Source organism: Natator depressus, chromosome 5 (genome assembly GCF_965152275.1).
Source record: "Natator depressus isolate rNatDep1 chromosome 5, rNatDep2.hap1, whole genome shotgun sequence".
Taxonomy (NCBI): Eukaryota; Metazoa; Chordata; order Testudines; family Cheloniidae; genus Natator; species Natator depressus.
Window position 1 is genome coordinate 127,832,273 of NC_134238.1, and position 19,709 is coordinate 127,851,981.

The window sequence follows — 19,709 nt, forward strand, 5'->3', positions numbered from 1 at the left end:
TGCAGACGTGGCACTGGGAGAGGCTCACACAGCACTGGTCAGAGCTGGGGGAGTTTTTTGCAACAGGAGAAAATAAGAGGTCCTAAGCATGCTCATGTACAGGCGAGGTAGCAGGGTCCCAGAGCTCGGGCTGCAGCCTGAGTCTGAATGTCTACACTGCAATTCAACAGCCCCTTAGCCTGAGCGCTGCGATCCCAAGTCAGCTTGCATGGTCCAGCCACAGGGTCTAATTGCAGTGCAGACATATCCCCAGAGGCCAGCATCACCTGGAAGTGGGATTGTGCCTATCCTATGTCCCCTTTGTGCCAGCCTAGCCGGTGCAAAGAGGCTGGGTTGACAATGAACAGAGCCTGAGGCTTATTTCTCTATAATTTCTCACTGTTGCTACCACCATTGCAACTCCACTGATAGCAGCAGCAGTGTAGACATGGCACCAATAGCTACTGGTGCTGTGTAGACCTACTCTGAGCAGGGTTAGGGGACATGGTGCTGAAAATGCTGGCAGCCTGGAGTTCTGCTTACACAAGCACTTCTAATGTTGCTACCTCCAGTGGAGCTGCCAGAGTAGTAGCCACAGCAGGAAGTTTAGGGCAAAAAAGCCTTATGTAGATACCACCTCATAGTATGACATCTTTGTGCTGCTGGAAAACCTGACTGGCCTGCCATATCCAGCACCATCTTGTTAATCCTCATGCAAGGGAAGAAGGCAGCAGACCTGCAGGTAAGCCTTTGTTTGGTGGTGGCCAAGTCAGTCTCTTGCAGTCTTTTCCATGTCATAAAATAAAAATTCTTCTCAAGCAGCATATATTTTATCCTTTATTTTCCCCTTTAAAAAAATCACAGTTTAAGAGCGAATCTGACAAACAAATATCCAAGAAAATTTGTTAGATTTTTCAAAGCAGCCTAGCATGTTATCAAATAGAGTTTACTTGGTGAGTGCATTGGAAATGTACGTTCTTCATGACCATACAATTTGCCATATAGAAAATTATCTTAGGAGATCTTTGGGGAGTGGGGGGCAAAATGCATACTGTCTCATCAAATGTCTGATAGTTGAGCCAAAGGGCTAAAATTGTGTCATGAATATTGAAGTTTTGGCAGTCTAAGGGTGGATATCTGAAATATTGTGGAGGATTCATGTTTAATATTTGTGGATTTTCTTCTGCTTCTCAATTTGAAAATTCAGACTGTATTTCAATAGTTCTCCTTTGTAAGGATGGGGACTAATTGCTCAAGTTTTCCTTTTTTTCTAGGAAGAATGGTTGACATGTCAGAGAAACTGGCTTTACTTAGAAAGTATTTTTAGTGCTCCTGATATACAGAGGCAGCTACCTGGAGAGGCAAAGATGTTCTTACAGGTGGATAAGTCCTGGAAGGAAATAATGAGAAAAGTTAATCGTCTGCCAAATGCTCTTCGTGCTGCTACTCAGCCTGGTATAAAATAACGGTGTATTATCCCAATCAATGTATAAGCCATTGTAGGTGATGTTAATCCTTATTCAGCACTTACTAGGCTAACATTTATGTCTGTTAGTAGGATGAAAAATATCTGTACTGCTCCACCCCACGGCCACTCCCCGTGCAGCATAAAGTAACAAGGAATAAGACAGTAAAGGAATAAGACAGTTGTGTCCTGTTTACTATGTACTGCATTTAATTGCATTATGTTGTCAATCAACTTTCTGTTTAATATATATTCAAAATGTAACTTGCTATAGCTCATTTGCTCTCTTTATGCATTCTCTCCCTAGTTTCACTGTGCTTTCTCTTCTCTTCCCACTCATAATGTATATCTTCCATTATTGTTTTCAGGGTCCTGTCTCCTTTTTACTTTCTCTCCTTGCGACCTTTCTCTATATTATGTTCTCTCCCTATTCCCCTATATTTTGTGTCTTTCTATCAATCAGTTTCCCTCACTGTCATCAAGTGGCCTTTCCACCTCCCAACCACACCCTGATGGCTTCAAGGAAGCTCTGCACACAGCCCATTGCCTCAGTTTCCCCTTTCAAAGGGCTCCTTAAATAAACTGCATACAGGCTTTTTTGTCCAATAATGCTCCTGCATCCAAGTCTAGTTTACTGACATAAAGCAGAAAGCAAAAAATCAGTCCGGAGGCTTCTCTCTTTCCCCAAGTCTGTTCTTTGCAGCTCTTCTCTGCCTTGGCAGGCCACTTTCAATCATACCTGGCTGGAGTCTTTTCTTACTTTTGTAAGAGTCTCTCTTTCCATCCAGTACTACCCTCCTTGAGGTCTGGTTTTACCCACAAAAGAGTTCAAAATAAAATTGCCTCAATTCCATGCATTTAACCTCTTATCAGGGTCCTCCCAGCCCTTTCCTGCCTATAGTCTCAGGCATGATCACCACTAGACAATTAAGTTGGCTTAACTGTGTTGCTCAGGGATGTGAAAAATCCACACCCATGAGTGGTGTAGCTAAGCCGACCTAACCCCCGGTGTAGATAGCACTGTCTTCTGTCAATCTAGCTACTGCTTCTTGGGGAGGTGGATTGCCTACTCCCATTCGCATAGGTAGTGTCTACACTGAAGCATTATAGCAGTGCAGCTGCAGCGGTCCAGCTGTGCCACTGTAGCATTTTAAGTGTAGAGATACTGTGAGTCCCAAGTCTTTCTGTTAGAGCCCAGGGACTCCCAGCAACCTTTGATCTCCCTGAGCATCCTCCACTCAGCTTCCTGTTGCTCTTTATAGCAGAACCAGGTGATCCTTGTCGCAAGCCACCGTGTTACACTCATCTTTCCATCTCTCCCCTACTTCACTAATCTAACTTGTAAACTCTTCCTGAAGGGCTTGATCCTGCAAATGCACACAGGAGTGAAGTGCACGGTGGGTGAAATCATTACCATTCTGATTATATACTATTTAAAACTCACTTTGAATTGGTGTCAATGACCTCAGAAGGTGCAGGGCAATGGAAAATCAGACTCAAGGTTTTCCATATTAAGCATTAAGATCCAGGTACTAAGTGGCACTGGACACTAACTCTTTCATTTGCCAGGGTAGGAGAGTTCATTTTGGATTACAGTAAAATTTGCAGCAGTCAAAACATTCAGCTTTCTGCTGCTGCATTCCTGTAGAATCCACTTTATCTGTAGAATGTTAGGACCTTTTTACTGGGTTTTAGACTTCTTTGGTTGTTTGAATCACTTTCTGTCCATTGAAATTCTTCATAGTCTACAGCATATACAATATTTTAAGAAACAAAATGGACACTTGCTTTATTTTATGAAGTATTTTCCTGCACAAGTCCTCCAAGCCGCAGGCAGGGGATCTCTCATATTCACCACTGAGTACTGCTCTATCTTGGCTTTTTCCAGGGTGATACAGAAGGATGAGGGGCAAGGCGCACTGGAGCCATAAAATGGCGCACATCCCTGTGCCTGGACAGCTCATAGCCACTATTAGAGCCCAGTGGTTGGAGTAGCGGCCAAGGAGCAGTTGGATGGCTGTCCAGTGCCCTGACTGTTGTGAAGGATGAGTTCTTCCACCTCTAACCCTTGGGCAGAATCCTCTGTTTGTTTACTCAGGCTTCATGTGAGGGATAGGAATTTTGCCCATGTAGGATTAAATTAAAACGAGTTCAGTGAGTGAAGCAGTAATTGAATATGTTCCCTGGTTTCATAGGTGAATTCTTTGCAAGCCCAAAAATGTGCACTGAAGTTATTAACACATAACAATATTTAGTTTTATCTGGTGAAAGGGTTTCAGCCATAGCTTATAAAAAGTGGAGTTTTTCCTTGCATTTTTAATCACAGTGTTTTCTCTTTTGTTTTTTCATTCTCAATACTCTGTTTTCTCAAGTAATCTTTTTTCTCTTAATAGGCCTCTTAGAGACTTTTCAGAATAACAATGGGCTACTTGATCAAATTCAAAAATGCCTAGAGGCTTATTTGGAGTCCAAGCGAGTTATCTTCCCCAGGTTAGTAAAAAGTCATTGCAAACAATCCGTGCAATCTGCTGATTGACATAAATCGAAGGCATATATTTGATTTAATGTTATACTGTGTGCTACTAATACAAAAGGCAAGAATCTTTAGTTATACTATAAAATTCTTCCAAATTGTAGTAGTTTTAGCTAACATGAGAATGGTTTTTTAAATTTTTCTGTAAAATATATTGCATCTAAAGTACTTTTGTTTATCAAACAGGTTTTACTTTTTATCGAACGATGAACTCCTGGAAATCTTGGCCCAGACTCGCAATCCTCAAGCAGTTCAGCCTCATTTAAGAAAATGCTTTGATTCAATTGCTAAACTAGAGTTTGCCATGATGACTCCATCTGAGGGAGAAGAAAAGGTTTTTACTAATGATATTTTAGCAATGTTGTCACCCGAGGGAGAGAGGGTAAGTAAATATTTTTATTACTCTTTCACTCTGTTTCCAGTCAATATATATTTTCCATATATACAGTACTTGAAAGGAAAAAGTTAGAAACACAACTGTTATATATGAATAAAATACAGAATAGGCCAGATCCATCACTGCATTACATCAGGTTTATAAGGCTACAGTTCCTTAGATTTCAGTGGTGTTACACTTGCATAAAAATGATAGAATCACAGGATTGGAAGGGACCTCGAGAGGTCATCTAGTCCAGTCCCTTGCACTCATGGCAGGACTAAGTATTATCTAGACCATCCCTGACAGGTGTTTGTCTAACCTGCTCTTAAAAATCTCCAATGATGGAGATTCCACAACCTCCCTAGGCAATGTATTCCAGTGTTTAGCCACCCTGACAGTTAGGACGTTTTTCTAATGTCCAACCTTAACCGCCCTTGCTGCAATTTAAGCCTTTGGCTTCCTGACCTGTGGAGTAATACACTGGTGAATCAGGCCTAGTATTTTTTTGCTGTGCCATCAATGACCCTAGAAAACACCTGCAGTATGAACGTATAAACTCAGAGGAAATAGTACTTCCATGGTTAATACAGCTTTTGTTTGTAGGTTGGCTTAGGGAAGGGACTTAAGGCCAGAGGAAATGTAGAAGACTGGCTTAGTAAAGTAGAAGAAGCCATGTTCGCTTCTCTTAGACGCCTGACTAAAGCTGCTATTGCTGATTATCAAACCAGAGTGAGAATGGAATGGGTTGTTGCTGGACACCCATCTCAGGTAAGCCACACTAATTTTTTTGTGATCTTTCTTGCCTACTGTGATAGAATACACCCCTGTGTTCACACCCTACATGCTGTTGCAATAACGTTTGTACAAGGTGTGCCTTATAAGGAACCATTTGAAGACTTATAACTTGCTGATCAGTATTAGCATGATAAAATGTGTCTGGCAGCTTTATGCCTAAAGTTATAAGTTTCCCTGTATGATGTTAAAAACCCATGTTCAGAGTCACGAAGCACCAAACTGGTCAAACATACCTGACTTGAAAAAGGAGAATATGCTTGTCTTAATTTGTGTTTAAGCAATAAACAGAGTCATCAAGCAGAAAGGGGGAAGGAAGAAAATAAGGAAAGCGTGCACAGGTGAAAAAGCCACACAGGGAACATCCTTCCTCTAGCAAACTTCCTGTCTCTTGGTTCTCAGCTGGAAATGATTTTCAAAGAGGGACTAAAAAACTATAAAAAGAAGGGGCAAACACCCCAAGACACACTTTTCTGTATCCCTGCCCACCTCATTCTCTGCACCTGAGAAGGAAACAGCCATTGGACTCTTTGGGAGGGGTCCTGAGTCCATGAGTTTTGTCAGTATTGCTACTAGAAGCATGTGGTGAAAAACTTTGTTTAAATCTAATATAGTTCATTAAATTAGGCACTAGAAAGTGTTTTATCTTTATTTTCCTGTAACCATTTTTTATTTTTATGCCTCTTTATTTCTACTTACTTAAAATCTCTTTGTAGTTAATAAACTTGTTTTATTATTTTGTCTAATCCAGTGTGTTTAACTTAAAGTGTCTGGGCAACTCTAAAGTAATAAGCAGTTGTGTATTTCTTCCCTTAAAGGAATAATGGACTTAATATGTTTGGACTGTCCTTGGGGAAAATCCAGGATTGGGAGCATGTTGGGGTCACCCTGCAGTATAACCCAGGCTGGTAAAAGCCAGAGTGTAACCCTAGTTACACACAGACACTCTGGGTGTGGCTTGCACGCTGGATGGCTGTTTGTGAGTGGTCCAGGAGGGAGCTACTTCAGCAAGGCATTGTAAGGCACCCAAGGTTGCAGGACAGGGATGACACAGCCCTCCACTGGTCTGCATAGCACCCTGGTATGTCACACCTATCCACTTACTTTGTGCTTGATCCTGCAAACATCTAAACATATGCTTAGTTTTAAGCCCATGAGTTGTCCAATTTAAGCCCGTGCATGCTTGCAGGATCACAGCAGTGCTTATTTATGTGACCCCATCATTATTGTATCTGATTCCTACTCTGCCAACTTCTTTAAGATGTATCAATGGTATTTTTGTGTTTCCTTTCTACAGGTTGTCCTGACTGTTTCTCAGCTCATGTGGTGCTGTGATCTGACTCAGTGCTTAGAAGGAGAAGATCATGGTCACTTACAAGCTTTAAATGACTTTGAAAAAATAAATTTTGATGTGAGTTTTGGCATCAAATGAATTTAACATTTTGTTGTGCCATGCTTGAAAATTAGTTTTGAATTAATTTTTAAAAAGAAAGTAAAATTCTGCTAAGTGGCTAAGTCTGTGTATCCAGTCATGTTGTGAACCAGCTGCTGTTCACGTGCCTGAGCCACCTCAGGGCTTACTCCACCAGGGGAATAGTAGTCTTAGGGTCAAGTATAGAGATTGTGGCTTCGGCTGAAATTGGTAGGGCTTGCTGCATGGAAGTTTGTTCATGTCTTCACAAGTCACTGTTTGCTCGACATGACATCAAGAGCAGATGCTGGTTTTAGAAATGCTGTGCTGCAGTCACTGTTAAACTTGCCAGATTCCTCAGGCCACTATCGCGGGGAGGTCAGTTCTAGCTAGCATCCTGCAATAGAGCTTTACAGAAGAAAGATCATGAAGGAGAATCTTGTAAACAGTAACTTTTTCTCCAACTGCATTGCCTCCATCGAGCCTCACTGACCCTTCATCATTAACTGTGCTTTGGAGCCCATCTCCAAAGAAGGCTTCTGGAGGCAGAAGAACTGAGGGATGGCTTAAGGGAATGAGTATTTATACCCTGCTTCTATGGAATGATGGCTTTGAGGGAATTGTGAGTGCTCATCCCTGCCAATGTTGCTCAAAAATGGTCTTTTGGCCATGTGAGTGGGTGTGTGAGTGGGGCTCAGAGTATGATTCAGGGGGCTTTGCATAGGGCTTTTTCTGTGAGGTTTAGCCACAGTGGGTAGAGGTTTCAGTGTGTAGTGGTCAAATGCTAAGTGCCAATACTTTCAAGTTGGTGTTTGATAATATTTGGCTCCCCAATGGAGCTGATATTTGGGAAATATGGTAGTCAGCTTCCATGTCACCAGTCTGTTTGATTTTCTGTTATATCTTAAATAATTTTATATACTTTAGTTGGTCTTAGAGTTGCTAAGTTTATATATATTTTTTATCTGTATTGAGAACTGTTTGAAAGCAGTCAAAAATGGGAAAAAATGAATGCAAGCTTTATTTTAATGACCCTCAGATGTAAAACAACTATATTCTAAATAAGCACAATATCTCAAGAAGTGTGCAATTTTATTTCTTAAACTTTCATATATTAGTTAGAGACATATCCTGGAGCTGTGCTAATTTGAACCTGCTGAAGAGCTGACCACCTATTTTTAAAGTTCTGATATTTCCAGTGCACTGAGAAAATATTTTAACACTTTATTTATTCATTTATAGAGGTTAAATGCACTGGCTGGATTAGTCCGTGGTATTCTTCCAAAATTACACAGAAATATTATAACAGCGTTGATAACTATTGATGTACATGCAAGAGATATTGTTAGTGAACTTGTAGCAGAAAAGGTAAAGCAATTGTTTTTTCCAAAATAGCACTTTGTACAAAAATATCCAAGTTAACTGCTTTGAATCACATTATTCAAAAATGCATTGTATATTATCTCTGTAGGTGGACACTGTTGACAATTTTGAATGGCAAAGACAACTACGTTATTATTGGGATCTTGATCTGGATAACTGTGTTGCTAGGATGGCTTTATCCCAGTATACTTATGGTTATGAATACCTAGGAGCATGTCCAAGATTGGTGATAACCCCATTGACTGTATGTATTTACTTATACTCTTTATCATTATTTAGCTGGAAGTTAGAAGTATTAGTAGTGAATAATCCGTAGATAGGTAGTTGATATTTAGAAATCTTTTAGTATGGGATTGACATGTAGCACTGTACAAAACAGGGGCTTATGGTCCTTCATAGTGTTACCTCTTTGCAGCAAAATAAAACTAAAGTGCACTGGAAGATAACAGCCTGTTACTATTACCAGTTATACCTTTGGTGAAAAGACTCAAGATGTTCATCTATACCTATGCAAAGGTGTCTAATTCAGCCAATATTCAACATATCTTTGCATTTTCTATTACATGGAAAATTCAGGAATATTTATGGACAGGCTTTGAACTGAGTTTTTGGCTGCAGTGAACCATCCAAACTGACATATGGGAAAATCAGGCTCATGTGCAATAAGGAATGTAATAAAGTTGGGCAATGGGTGTTTACCAGAATGAGGACTTCAGAATTTAGCCCACTATATGCTAATATACTGAGCTATACTTTTTAATGGTGTATGTTGGACAGTTTGTGCTGATTTAAATATATTAGAGCAGATCTTCAGATGGTGTAAATTGTCATAGCTCCATGGGGAGCTCCAAGTAAGGATCTGCTCCATACTATTTGCTATCACCTTATACATAGAGTATTTGTAAATATGTCAGCAGGCTTATGAAGTGTTTAAAACAAATCAGAAAAAGTGAAAAGTAGCAGAAGCTTTGGCAAATACCTACTCTTCCATATGTAACAATACTATATGAATCTCATCAGGATCGCTGCTACCTTTGCCTTATGGGAGCTTTGCAGCTTGACCTAGGTGGAGCTCCTGCTGGACCTGCTGGAACTGGTAAAACAGAGACTACTAAAGACCTTGCCAAAGCACTTGCCATCCAGTGTGTTGTGTTTAACTGCTCTGATGGTTTGGATTACAAGGTATGAGAAGTAAATGTATTAATATGAGCAATCTCAATGCAGTCAGTGGGATTGCACAGACAAAACTCAATGTTCCATTTGTCCCTGTGAAGTTACATGTCTACAGTCACATAGAAAATCAACAGTAGAGCTGAGAGTAGAAACCAGAGCTCTTGGATTTGTAGTCATGTGTCTTAATCACTAAGCCAGTCTTCCTTTTGTTTAGCTATACTACAGTATAAAGAGGATCAATGTGCCCAGCCTTTATAGAATCTCCCCATAGAAACGGTGCTGTAACTTTGCCCTACCACAGAATTTTCTCTTTGCGTTATGAGAAAGGAGAGGGGAGGGTGATATGAGAAAGGAGAGGGAAGGGTGATGAAAAGAAAAAAAGAAATGACACATTAAAATTAACAAAAAATATCTTAATTATCATTTGGAAAGAGTGAGGAAGTCAGGGAAGTTTTTAAGAAATTAGAACTATATAGATATAGAAACGCATCGGCTGCAAGCATTTTGGATGTTTAAAAAGGCAGGTTTTTGGAAGATGTGTCCATAATAACAAGTTTCCCTATTCTTTTGAACTGCATTTAAAAAATCTTATCTTGGGCTAGATTCTCTTTTTTGCCAAGATGCACTCAGTTTGTAGGGGCTGGTGGTATCATACTGCCCCAGCCCTGGTCCTGACATAAACCTGTTCTAACATGACAGCTACCTATGGTTCCTTAAGGGACCATTCACTAGCTGACACTTGCCATAGGGGAGTGGACTCCACTCCATCCCCTCCCTACCCATTTGCCTTATCACATCCACTGCCTCCCCTCACAAGCCCCTGTAACAGGTTGACTAGGCTGGTGTAGGAGCTGGCTCCACCAGTTTTACACACTTTTGGAATTCCTTTCTGCTGTGACAGGTTTCAGAGTAGCAGCCGTGTTAGTCTGTATCCACAAAAAGAAAAGGAGGACTTGTGGCACCTTAGAGACTAACAAATTTATTTGAGCGTAAGCTTTCGTGAGCTACAGCTCACTTCATTGGATGCATTCAGTGGAAAATTCAGTGGGGAGAGTTATATACACAGAGAACATGAAACAATGGGTGTTACCATACACACTGTAACGAGAGTGATCAGGTAAGGTGAGCTATTGTATGGTAACACACATTGTTTCATGTTCTCTGTGTATATAAATCTCCCCAATGTATTTTCCACTGAATGCATCCGATAAAGTGAGCTGTAGCTCACGAAAGCTTACACTCAAATAAATTTGTTAGTCTCTAAGGTGCCACAAGTCCTCCTTTTCTTTCTGCTGTGGAAATTCTCAGCAGTGGCCAGATCATGTTCCCGTGTACCTACTGAGCAGTGTAAAGGGATGGAACTGGGATTGCAAATCTGGGCACTTTTACTGAGAATTTTGTAGGTCAGCATTTAAATTCTCAATTATGAGCTGATTTGATTATACTAATTTTATAAGAAAACCGTATAGAACAGAGTTCAGGGAAGGTTTTGGATTTCACAAATCATGTGACATCTTTTTAGAGAACATGGACTTTTTTCATACTATTAATTATAATAAAGAAATTTTTCTAAGAAAGCATTTTAATATACAACATGTGGCAACAAAATAGTTTTTTAAGAGATTCTGTTTTCTTTTCCCATGGGGGTATAATTCTCCTATGATCAGATCTGGTGCAGATACTCTCTGATGTCAGCTTTCCCTTGACATTTATTTCTACTTCCAAGGCCCAATTTTCTTTTTCTCTTCTATTTAAAGGATTGAGAACCCCTGTTGTAGTGCCTCTTTTCTCTCTGTCTCTCTCTCTTTGCTCCTTAATCGTCTTTATTTTTTTTAGTTCGAAATTAGCCCACTTGATGAAAGTATCTTGAAGTGCTTTACTACCTAAAGCTGATCAAAAGCAAGTATGCATAAAAATATGGCTTACAAATTGATTGGAATCATTCCGGGGGTTTTACTATAAACATTCTATTCTGCGCCTTGTGCATATGCATCTTTAATTACAGAATAACATGCTGTTTGTTCCCAGGACCCCTGCCTCATTCAGTGGTCTGGATGCATGTTCCAGTCAGAATGGGGGCCCGTATGGTGCTGTACACTGTATAAATAAGCCAGTTTTTCTTTCTTCCACAAAGTGACATTTCTTCTTCCTCTCCATTTCTCTCAAACTGGATTAACTAGCTTCATAGCTTTTGAAGAACTTGAGACATGTCAGTGCAGTGTTAAGCTAAGACTGTGCTATGATTTCAGATGATGGGACGATTCTTCAGTGGTTTGGCCCAGTCTGGAGCATGGTGCTGCTTTGATGAATTTAACCGAATTGATATTGAAGTTCTGTCTGTGATTGCTCAGCAGCTGATTACTATTAGGAATGCTAAAGCTGCAAAGGTAATATCTTTTTTTTTATTAGATATTAAAACAGACATAGTGTTTTATGTACATTTTTAATGAATGTCCTGTTAGTGAAGACACTGAGTTCTTAAATTCTTTATTTAACCACAGTATAGGTACAACACAGACTGCAGCAATATAAGCTTCTCCAAAAATGTGTCATAACCCTGACCTAGTGAGGTCACTTGTAAGGGTCCGAGGGTAGTTGAGTCTCCATTCTCCATGTCCAGTCAGTCCTTATCCTTTATTATGAGATTTCCAGCAAGGGTGCTAAACAATGCCAACTATGGGCCAACAAAGACTTGCTACTGTGCATATCTTTACTCTTGCATGTAGACCCATTGAAGTCAGTGGGATTACATACTGGAGAAAAGATACACAATAGTCACTGTTTACAGAATTGGGTCTGTGATGACATATTTCCTGATGTTGAATTAAAATCACCAACTCATATGACAACAGGAGTGGTCCTCCATTATCAATTTTATTTAATGTTTGGATATTAAACTTTTAGATTCTTCAGATTCTTATTTTTCAGGAAAATGTAGTTAAATCTTTATTTTTTAGTGTTTATTAAAGTGGATTATTGTTCAAAAGCTTTTCCCAGCACAACTCTGTGGATGTTAATTAATTCTGACCTGTAACACTTACGCTATTTTCACTTAATTTCAGTGCCCAATAGAGACCATCAGATTAATTTCAGTTGAATTCTATAAAACAAATCCATCTAATTTCTTGCCTAATTTAGCGTTTGTAAGTACTTTTCTTTCATGCACACTTCTTAGTCACAGAATGTTAAACATTCTTGCCTTCTGCCATTTTTAAGCTCCTCTCTAAAGAGTCTGATAAATTATTACTTAACTTTAATTCCATTTCCGAACATTCCAGTCTGTGGTCCCTCCATGTGTCATCATACCAAATGAAGGATATGTATGTACACAGCAACTAAGATAATGCCTGGCTCCATTCTGAATTATGTAGAAGTATTAGGGGAGTTGGATTTATTCACAGTGGAAAAGAGTAGATCTTGAGGTGACCTACTATTAATGGAGATTTTGAAATTCCAGAAGAAATTAGTAAAATTGGGAGAGATCAATTGTTCACATTGGTGATGGATTCCAAAACTAGGAGTCTGCTACACATTTGGAAACTTAGTCACAACTGTTGTTGAAAGATATAATGGCTAATAACATCTTACATATCTACAGGGCTAAATCTTCTGGCTCAAACAAGAGCTGTGCACCCGGCGTGATTTGATGTGTGGGGTGGGGCAGAGCATAGACACCACACCTTCACAGTGGCCCCCACAGCAGGCCTGCAGAGGAGAGAATATGGGGAAGAGGCATGGGGAGGGCTGCTGATTTTCATCCACCTGAATCCATTGTTGTAACTCCACTGTGTTGGGGCTGCATAGCAGATCATGGATGATATTGCAGCCCTGAAGCTGATGGATGTGATGGGGGTCTTTGTGGCTTTCCTCGCATCCTACCCCCAATTAGAAAGGCCTCCAACCCCTCACTGTTTAACTTCCCTACCTAGAGCTAAGGCAAAGGCCAGGTAAATGGGCTGTAGGTTTGACCCATCGGGCTTTTCATTTAGAGAGATCACAAAGCACTTTATTGTACCTCTCCATGGATTCTGTCCTACACAGAAAGCATCCAATGGCATTATTACTCCACTTTCCAGGAAGCAGGAAGATAAACACGATCCACCTCTGCTTCATCTCAGCTCTCCTTTTTGAGGGCTGGCTTTTATCTTTTATTCTTATTCAGCCTTCCTCCACAGAGTGCAGATCTTCAGTTCCTAGGGTCAGGTTCACTATGCACTGAAGACTTTCAGAAACCTGATTTCGCATCAGGTCGTCCTGATTCAGATGGACAATCGGGTCACTGTGTTCTAAAACAACAAGCAGTGAGGCATTGTGCCCCCAATGTCTTGGAATTCTTAGTAGAGAAGGAGGGGGCTCCGTCTCACAAAATGTTCCTGGTCACCACTTATCTAACGGCAGAGGACCAGGAATCTCCCCAGACTGATCCAACCTCTTAAAAAACTCAGTGCCTCTGTCAGCATTTTCAGTTGGTTAGATTAGTGTTAGAAATTCTAGCTTTGTTTATTTTATGTGTGGAAACTGTTTCTTTTATTCATTTTTATTAGTTCCAACACCTCAGTGTGGGCTCATGGATCCTACGATGGATCCAAAGGGGAAGAGGTCAGGATTTAGGAGATGTGCCTCTTGCTCTGCTGAATTCTCCTCTTCAGATGCCCGTAGGAGGTGTCTGGCTTAGCTGGGGAAAGAACGCTCTCCTTCATGGTGCATGATCAGCAGCAACTTCACCCCAGGATCTCTCAAGGAGCATCAGAGCCAGCTTCAAGCCTTTCTAGTTCAGGAGGCTCTGGGGATTAAACCTCTGGTTCCATAACTGCTGGTTCAGTGAGAACTGAGAGGCCTGCATTGGTCATTAGTCCCTCAGGAAATAAAAAGCAGCCTCAGATCCCACTGAAGGTACTGTCCTCAGTGTCTGAACTGAAAACAAAATGTCCAATACTGAAGGATCCTAAACCAGCAAATCCTAATTCTAGACATGTGGAACCTCAGAGGTGTCTTCCTCTGTTAGCAGAGCCAACTGTTTGTGGAAAAGCCCCGCTTTGTAACCAGAAATTCCACAAAGCTTTCTGATGTACTCATGAGAATTTCATATTTATTTCTATTTGTTTCACATTTAAACCCAGGTGTGAAGCCAGTAGTTACATTTGGTTTTTCAAAAGCTTAGAAAGAAAAATGCATTATCCAAGTGTATTCACACTCAGATATAAATGCAAATCACAATTCACTGTCTGTAATCTGTCCCTTTTTAAAAAAAAGTCCTAATTTTTTAAAAAAGAATGTGTGATTTTATATTTTGTAGAAATTTAGTATAAAGTATATTGACATTTCATTTTCTTTTAAACAGCTCTCCCGATTTATGTTTGAGGGACGTGAAATAAAGTTGGTTATGACCTGTGTGGCATTCATCACAATGAATCCTGGCTATGCTGGACGAACAGAGCTACCTGACAATCTAAAAGCTCTCTTCAGACCCTTTTCAATGATGGTTCCAAATTATGCCTTGATTGCTGAGGTACCTGTAAATATAGGGATTGTCATATGACCTCTGGTATGCAGGATGTCAGACTAGATAATCACAATGATCCCTTTTGTCCTTAATCTATAATATGTATGATAAACATGTTGCAAGTGTTTATTTGAGGGCAGTGTTACTGTTTAATAGTAATGAACCACAATATTATCATAAGTCTCTGTCTATTCTCGATCTCCCTGGAGTCTTCTCAAATATGCCATTAATGAAGTTATGCTTGTGCATAGATCTCTTTGTAAACTATTTCCTGGAAAGTTGGAGTTTCTTCATAAATCCACTTAGTTAATCCCACACAGCATTCTTCTGTTTGGACATGAAATATATTATGTCTAATGTCACTCAGAAATATAAGTCCGTAATTTAAAATATTTGCTATACTTTATTACATAGTCTTAAGTGTGAGTCTTTTGGTCCTTTAGGGCTAGACTGTGCAACCCTTCCCTGCACTGGTGAGTATTTACTCACACAAGTATTCCCATTAAAGTAAATGGATCTATTAGTAAATTCTCACCACTGTAAAGCTTGCAGATCTAGCCCTTAATATTTTCCCAAAGTAAATTGATTTAATGCTTTATTTCCTGTAGACAGGAGAAGATTGCATACCCGAGAGTGTTTGTAAAAAACTATAGTTAAAATAAATTAACGCAAAATTATATTATCTCTAATACATATATTAATATGCATACATTCAGTGCCAGTTGAAGACAATGTGAGAGCAGCACTGAGTCCCTAGAAATAAAAAATTCCAGTATTTAATAAAAAATGTAGACATATCTTGTTTACGTTAGGTGATTCTGTATTCTGAAGGATTTGAATCTAGTAAAATTCTTGCAAGGAAGATGACTCAAATGTACAAACTTTGTAGCGAGCAGCTTTCTCAACAAGACCATTATGACTTTGGAATGAGAGCAGTCAAATCTGTATTAGTCATGGCTGGGTAAGTACCCTCATTCTGTGTGAGCTATAACATTAGTATGAATATAATTTTATATACTTAGAAATATTAACAGTTTTTATGTTTTAAATCATGTTTGTGTTAAGAAAGATTCCTTCTGTAATTACCACTATTGTAAATGAAATGTGGATGATCACTGCATGATTTTTACACAATACATTTATACATTAGTGTAATACATGAAAATAGAGAAATTACTTGGTTATAGGGACAATGTAGCCTGGGAGCATAAGGCAGTATATGTATTATTGCATATATTCTGACTGTCTTCATCAGAAATATCTGAAAATGGCTTATTAAACATATGAATTTCAAAAGCTCTACACTTTTTTCTACATTCTAAAAGGAAGACACATTTAGAGGTCCAAAAAAACCCCCCAAACCCAAACCCAAACCCAAACCCTATTAGTAATCTCTGAAGATAAGTAACAAGCTTGCATGGAACTCGCAGTAGTATTTCTGGATACACTAATTTCTGTTGGTGATGTGATTGGAGTCTGGAAACAATCTTAGCCAGTATTACTGAATTCTGAGGAATAAATAATAGAAACATGGTGAGTAGTAAAAAGTTGGAGTTCAGATATAATAAGTGGATTTTTGAGTTAACACAAAATTTTATCTGGACAGTGTAAGTGAAATGTACTAGAATTCTTAGGGAGTCCTTTTGTGAGAGATTATTTACACAAGTTCACCTACAGTACCCATGAACAATAGTCGGTATAAAAATAGATTGAGTGAAACTGAGACATTTTGTTTGCTTTTTATTAAAATTCAGGTCACTAAAAAGAGAGAACCCAGATCTGAATGAGGAAGTGGTATTAATAAGGGCTTTACGAGATTCTAACCTACCGAAATTTCTTGCAGATGATGCTCTTCTGTTCAGGTAATTTTCTATAATACTAGTTTGTTTTCTTCATCTAGTCATATCACATTTATGTTGCCATAGTGAAACAGAAGACCCAACTTTCTAAGTGTAGTTTAATTTGTATTTTAGGTGGAGACTGTTGCACTTAATGTCTAACACAGTGGTTCTCAACCTAGTTACTATTGTGTTATGTGGGCTGCATCCACACAAGATCTACCAAAAAAAAAAGGCTTAGTATTTGTTATAGGACAGCAATATGATTCAAATCAGTACAGTACCTTTCATTTCAACACTGGAAACGTCTACCGAGAGCATTTTTAATTAGCAAAATAAGTCAATACATTAACTGTTAAAATTAATTAATTTACTGTAAGGGTGGCATGGGATGGTGTATTGCCACCATCACTTCCATACTGCTGCTGGCGGCGCGGTTGAGCACCTGGAGAGCACAGCTGCGGAGCCTGCCTGCAACGATAAGGAGCCCTGCCCGGTGCGGGGCGCCCCTCCCAGCCAGGGACTGCCTGCCATACACCCAGTCCCCACGCACCCAACTCCTGTGGGACTGTCCACCCCAGCATCCAGATCCCCGCTCCTCCAACACTGGGCTGGCACACGTGCCTGCCCTGCAGACAGGGTGGCCTGTCCAGGGCAGAATGCCACCCCCAGGGATTGCCCCCTTCAGCATCCAGTCCCTCACCCAGGGACTGCCTTCCATGTACCCAGCCCTCCCAAGGACTGCCCCACAACATTAACCTCCCCATCCAGGGACTGTGCCCCAGCTACCAGTCCCCTCACTTAGAATCTGTCCCCCATGCACTGGATGCACCTCCCTCCCTAGCCCCCTGCACTCCCTCTCCATGCCCCCTGTGGCACTAGGCCCCTGCACCCCCTTCCCCGTGCCTGCTGGTCTCCTACTTCAGCTGCATGGAGCTAAGGCATGCAGCCCACCCTGCCCGCCTGCCACTGCGGTCCTAGTGCCAGAAACCTACTGCAGCCGGGGTCACTGGACCCATGATCCTGCGAGGTGGGGGTGGGAGCTGATGCTGGACCCGATCCTGTACTACCCCATTTTTTCTCACACACACATATCCGCTGGGTGTTTAAAGTTAAGCACCTAAATCCCTATATTGGCACCTCAATAAAGCCCCAGTTCAGGAAAGCACTTAAGCATGTGCCTAAGTGCTTTGCCTAAGAGAGGCCTGGTTTGTTTGTTTATTTTGTTTGTTGACAAGTGCTGAGTACCTGTAGCTTCCATTGACACCAGTGGGGGCTGCAGGTTCTCAGCACCTCTGAAAATTGGGTCACTAGATCAGGTACCTAAATATAGGTTTAAGTTCTTAACTGTAGGTACTTACATTTGAAAATGTTGGTTTAAGCCCTGGAGCAGCCGTTCTAGCACATTAGGTGATAGCTATATACAAGAGCTGTCCAAGTGAAAACAACAACAAACGAGAATGGATATGGAGGGGAGGGATAGTTCAGTGGTTTGAGCATTGGCCTGTCATCCCAGGATTGTGAGTTCAATTCCTGAGGGGGCCATTTAGGGATCTGGGGCAAAAAATTGGGGATTGGTCCTGCTTTGAGCAAGGGTGTTGGACTAGATGACCTCCTGAGGGCCCTTCCAACCCTGATATTCTATGATTCTAAGGAGTACTTCAGTATGAAAATGGATGTTTCTAAATATATAATCCATGTAATTTTTAATTAGTTTAATGTAATTAACAAAAATAAAAAGTGACTTTTTTTTCTTTTTGTCTCCGACAGTGGGATTATTTCTGATCTTTTCCCAGGAGTCATAATCCCAGAACATGACTATGGGATACTACAATCAACAATTATAGATGTCATGCTTGCAAAAGGATTGCAGCCTGAAGCAAGCATGGTTCATAAAGTCATACAGCTCTATGAAACCATGTTAGTAAGGCATGGTGTTATGCTTGTTGGGCCAACAGGAGGTGGAAAAACTACAGTTTACCAAATTTTGGCACAGTCTTTAGGAGTTTTACATGGGGCTGGTGAGGAAAACCCTTTTTACCAGCCTGTTAAAACCTATATTCTGAACCCCAAATCAATTACAATGGGTGAATTGTATGGTGAAGTTAATAATTTAACTCTGGAGTGGAAGGATGGCTTGATGGGTCTTAGTGTTCGAGCAGCTGTTAATGACACAACTGAAGATCACAAGTGGATCATCAGTGACGGGCCAGTGGATGCACTGTGGATTGAAAACTTGAACACTGTTTTGGATGATAACAAGATGCTTTGCTTGGCAAACAGTGAAAGAATCAAACTCACACCCTCCATCCATATGGTGTTTGAGGTACTGTAATTTCTTGGAATTTAATATTCATTGTGATATTCCTGATTTGCTTCACTTAATTTAGGGACTATATTGTTATATTGATAAGATATATGATATGCAGCTGAATTTATCATAGAATCATAGAATATTAGGGTTGGAAGAAACCTCAGGAGGTCATCTAGTCCAACCCCCTGCTCAAAGCAGGACCAACACCAACTAAATCATCCCAGCCAGGGCTTTGTCAAGCCGGGCCTTAAAAACCTCTAAGGATGGAGATTCCACCACCTCCCTCGGGAAGCCATTCCAGTGCTTCATCACCCTCCTAGTGAAATAGTTTTTCCTAATATCCAACGTAGACCTCCCCCACTGCAACTTGCTCCTTGTTCTGTCATCTGCCACTACTGAGAACAGTCTAGCTCCAGCCTCTTTGGAACCCCCCTTCAGGTAATTGAAGGGTGCTATCAAATCCCCCCTCGCTCTTCTCTTCTGCAGACTAACCAAGCCCAGTTCCCTCAGCCTCTACCCATAAGTCATGTGCCCCAGCCCCTAATCATTTTCATTTCCCTCCGCTGGACTCTCTCCAATTTGTCCACATCCTTTCTGTAGTGGGGGGCCCCAAAATTGGACGCAATACTCCAGATATGGCCTCACCAGTGCCGAATAGAGGGGAATAATCACTTCCCTCGATCTGCTGGCAATGCTCCTACTAATGCAGTCCAATATGCCATTAGCTTTCTTAGCAACAAGGGCACACTGCTGACTCAGATCCAGCTTCTCATCCACTGTAATCCCCAGGTCCTTTTCTGCAGAACTGCTGCTTATCCAGTCGGTCCCTAGCCTGTAACAGTGCATGGGATTCTTCCTTCCTAAGTGCAGGACTCTGCACTTGTCCTTGTTGAAACTCATCAGATTTCTTTTTGCCCAATCCTCCAATTTGTCTAGGTC

General features: G+C 40.6%; 1 protein-coding gene across 1 annotated transcript in view; it reads left to right on the forward strand.

Annotated features, from left to right (window-relative positions):
* Positions 1 to 19,709, forward strand: part of DNAH6 (dynein axonemal heavy chain 6) — a 265,685-nt gene that overhangs the window by 41,324 nt on the left and 204,652 nt on the right. The window contains exons 22-34 of the mRNA XM_074953620.1: positions 1,254 to 1,434; positions 3,838 to 3,934; positions 4,164 to 4,359; positions 4,960 to 5,124; positions 6,446 to 6,559; positions 7,802 to 7,927; positions 8,031 to 8,186; positions 8,963 to 9,124; positions 11,365 to 11,502; positions 14,457 to 14,624; positions 15,431 to 15,579; positions 16,373 to 16,480; positions 18,227 to 18,782. Coding sequence (XP_074809721.1) covers positions 1,254 to 1,434; positions 3,838 to 3,934; positions 4,164 to 4,359; positions 4,960 to 5,124; positions 6,446 to 6,559; positions 7,802 to 7,927; positions 8,031 to 8,186; positions 8,963 to 9,124; positions 11,365 to 11,502; positions 14,457 to 14,624; positions 15,431 to 15,579; positions 16,373 to 16,480; positions 18,227 to 18,782 — 2,316 coding nt within the window. The remainder of the gene's footprint in view (positions 1 to 1,253; positions 1,435 to 3,837; positions 3,935 to 4,163; positions 4,360 to 4,959; positions 5,125 to 6,445; positions 6,560 to 7,801; positions 7,928 to 8,030; positions 8,187 to 8,962; positions 9,125 to 11,364; positions 11,503 to 14,456; positions 14,625 to 15,430; positions 15,580 to 16,372; positions 16,481 to 18,226; positions 18,783 to 19,709) is intronic.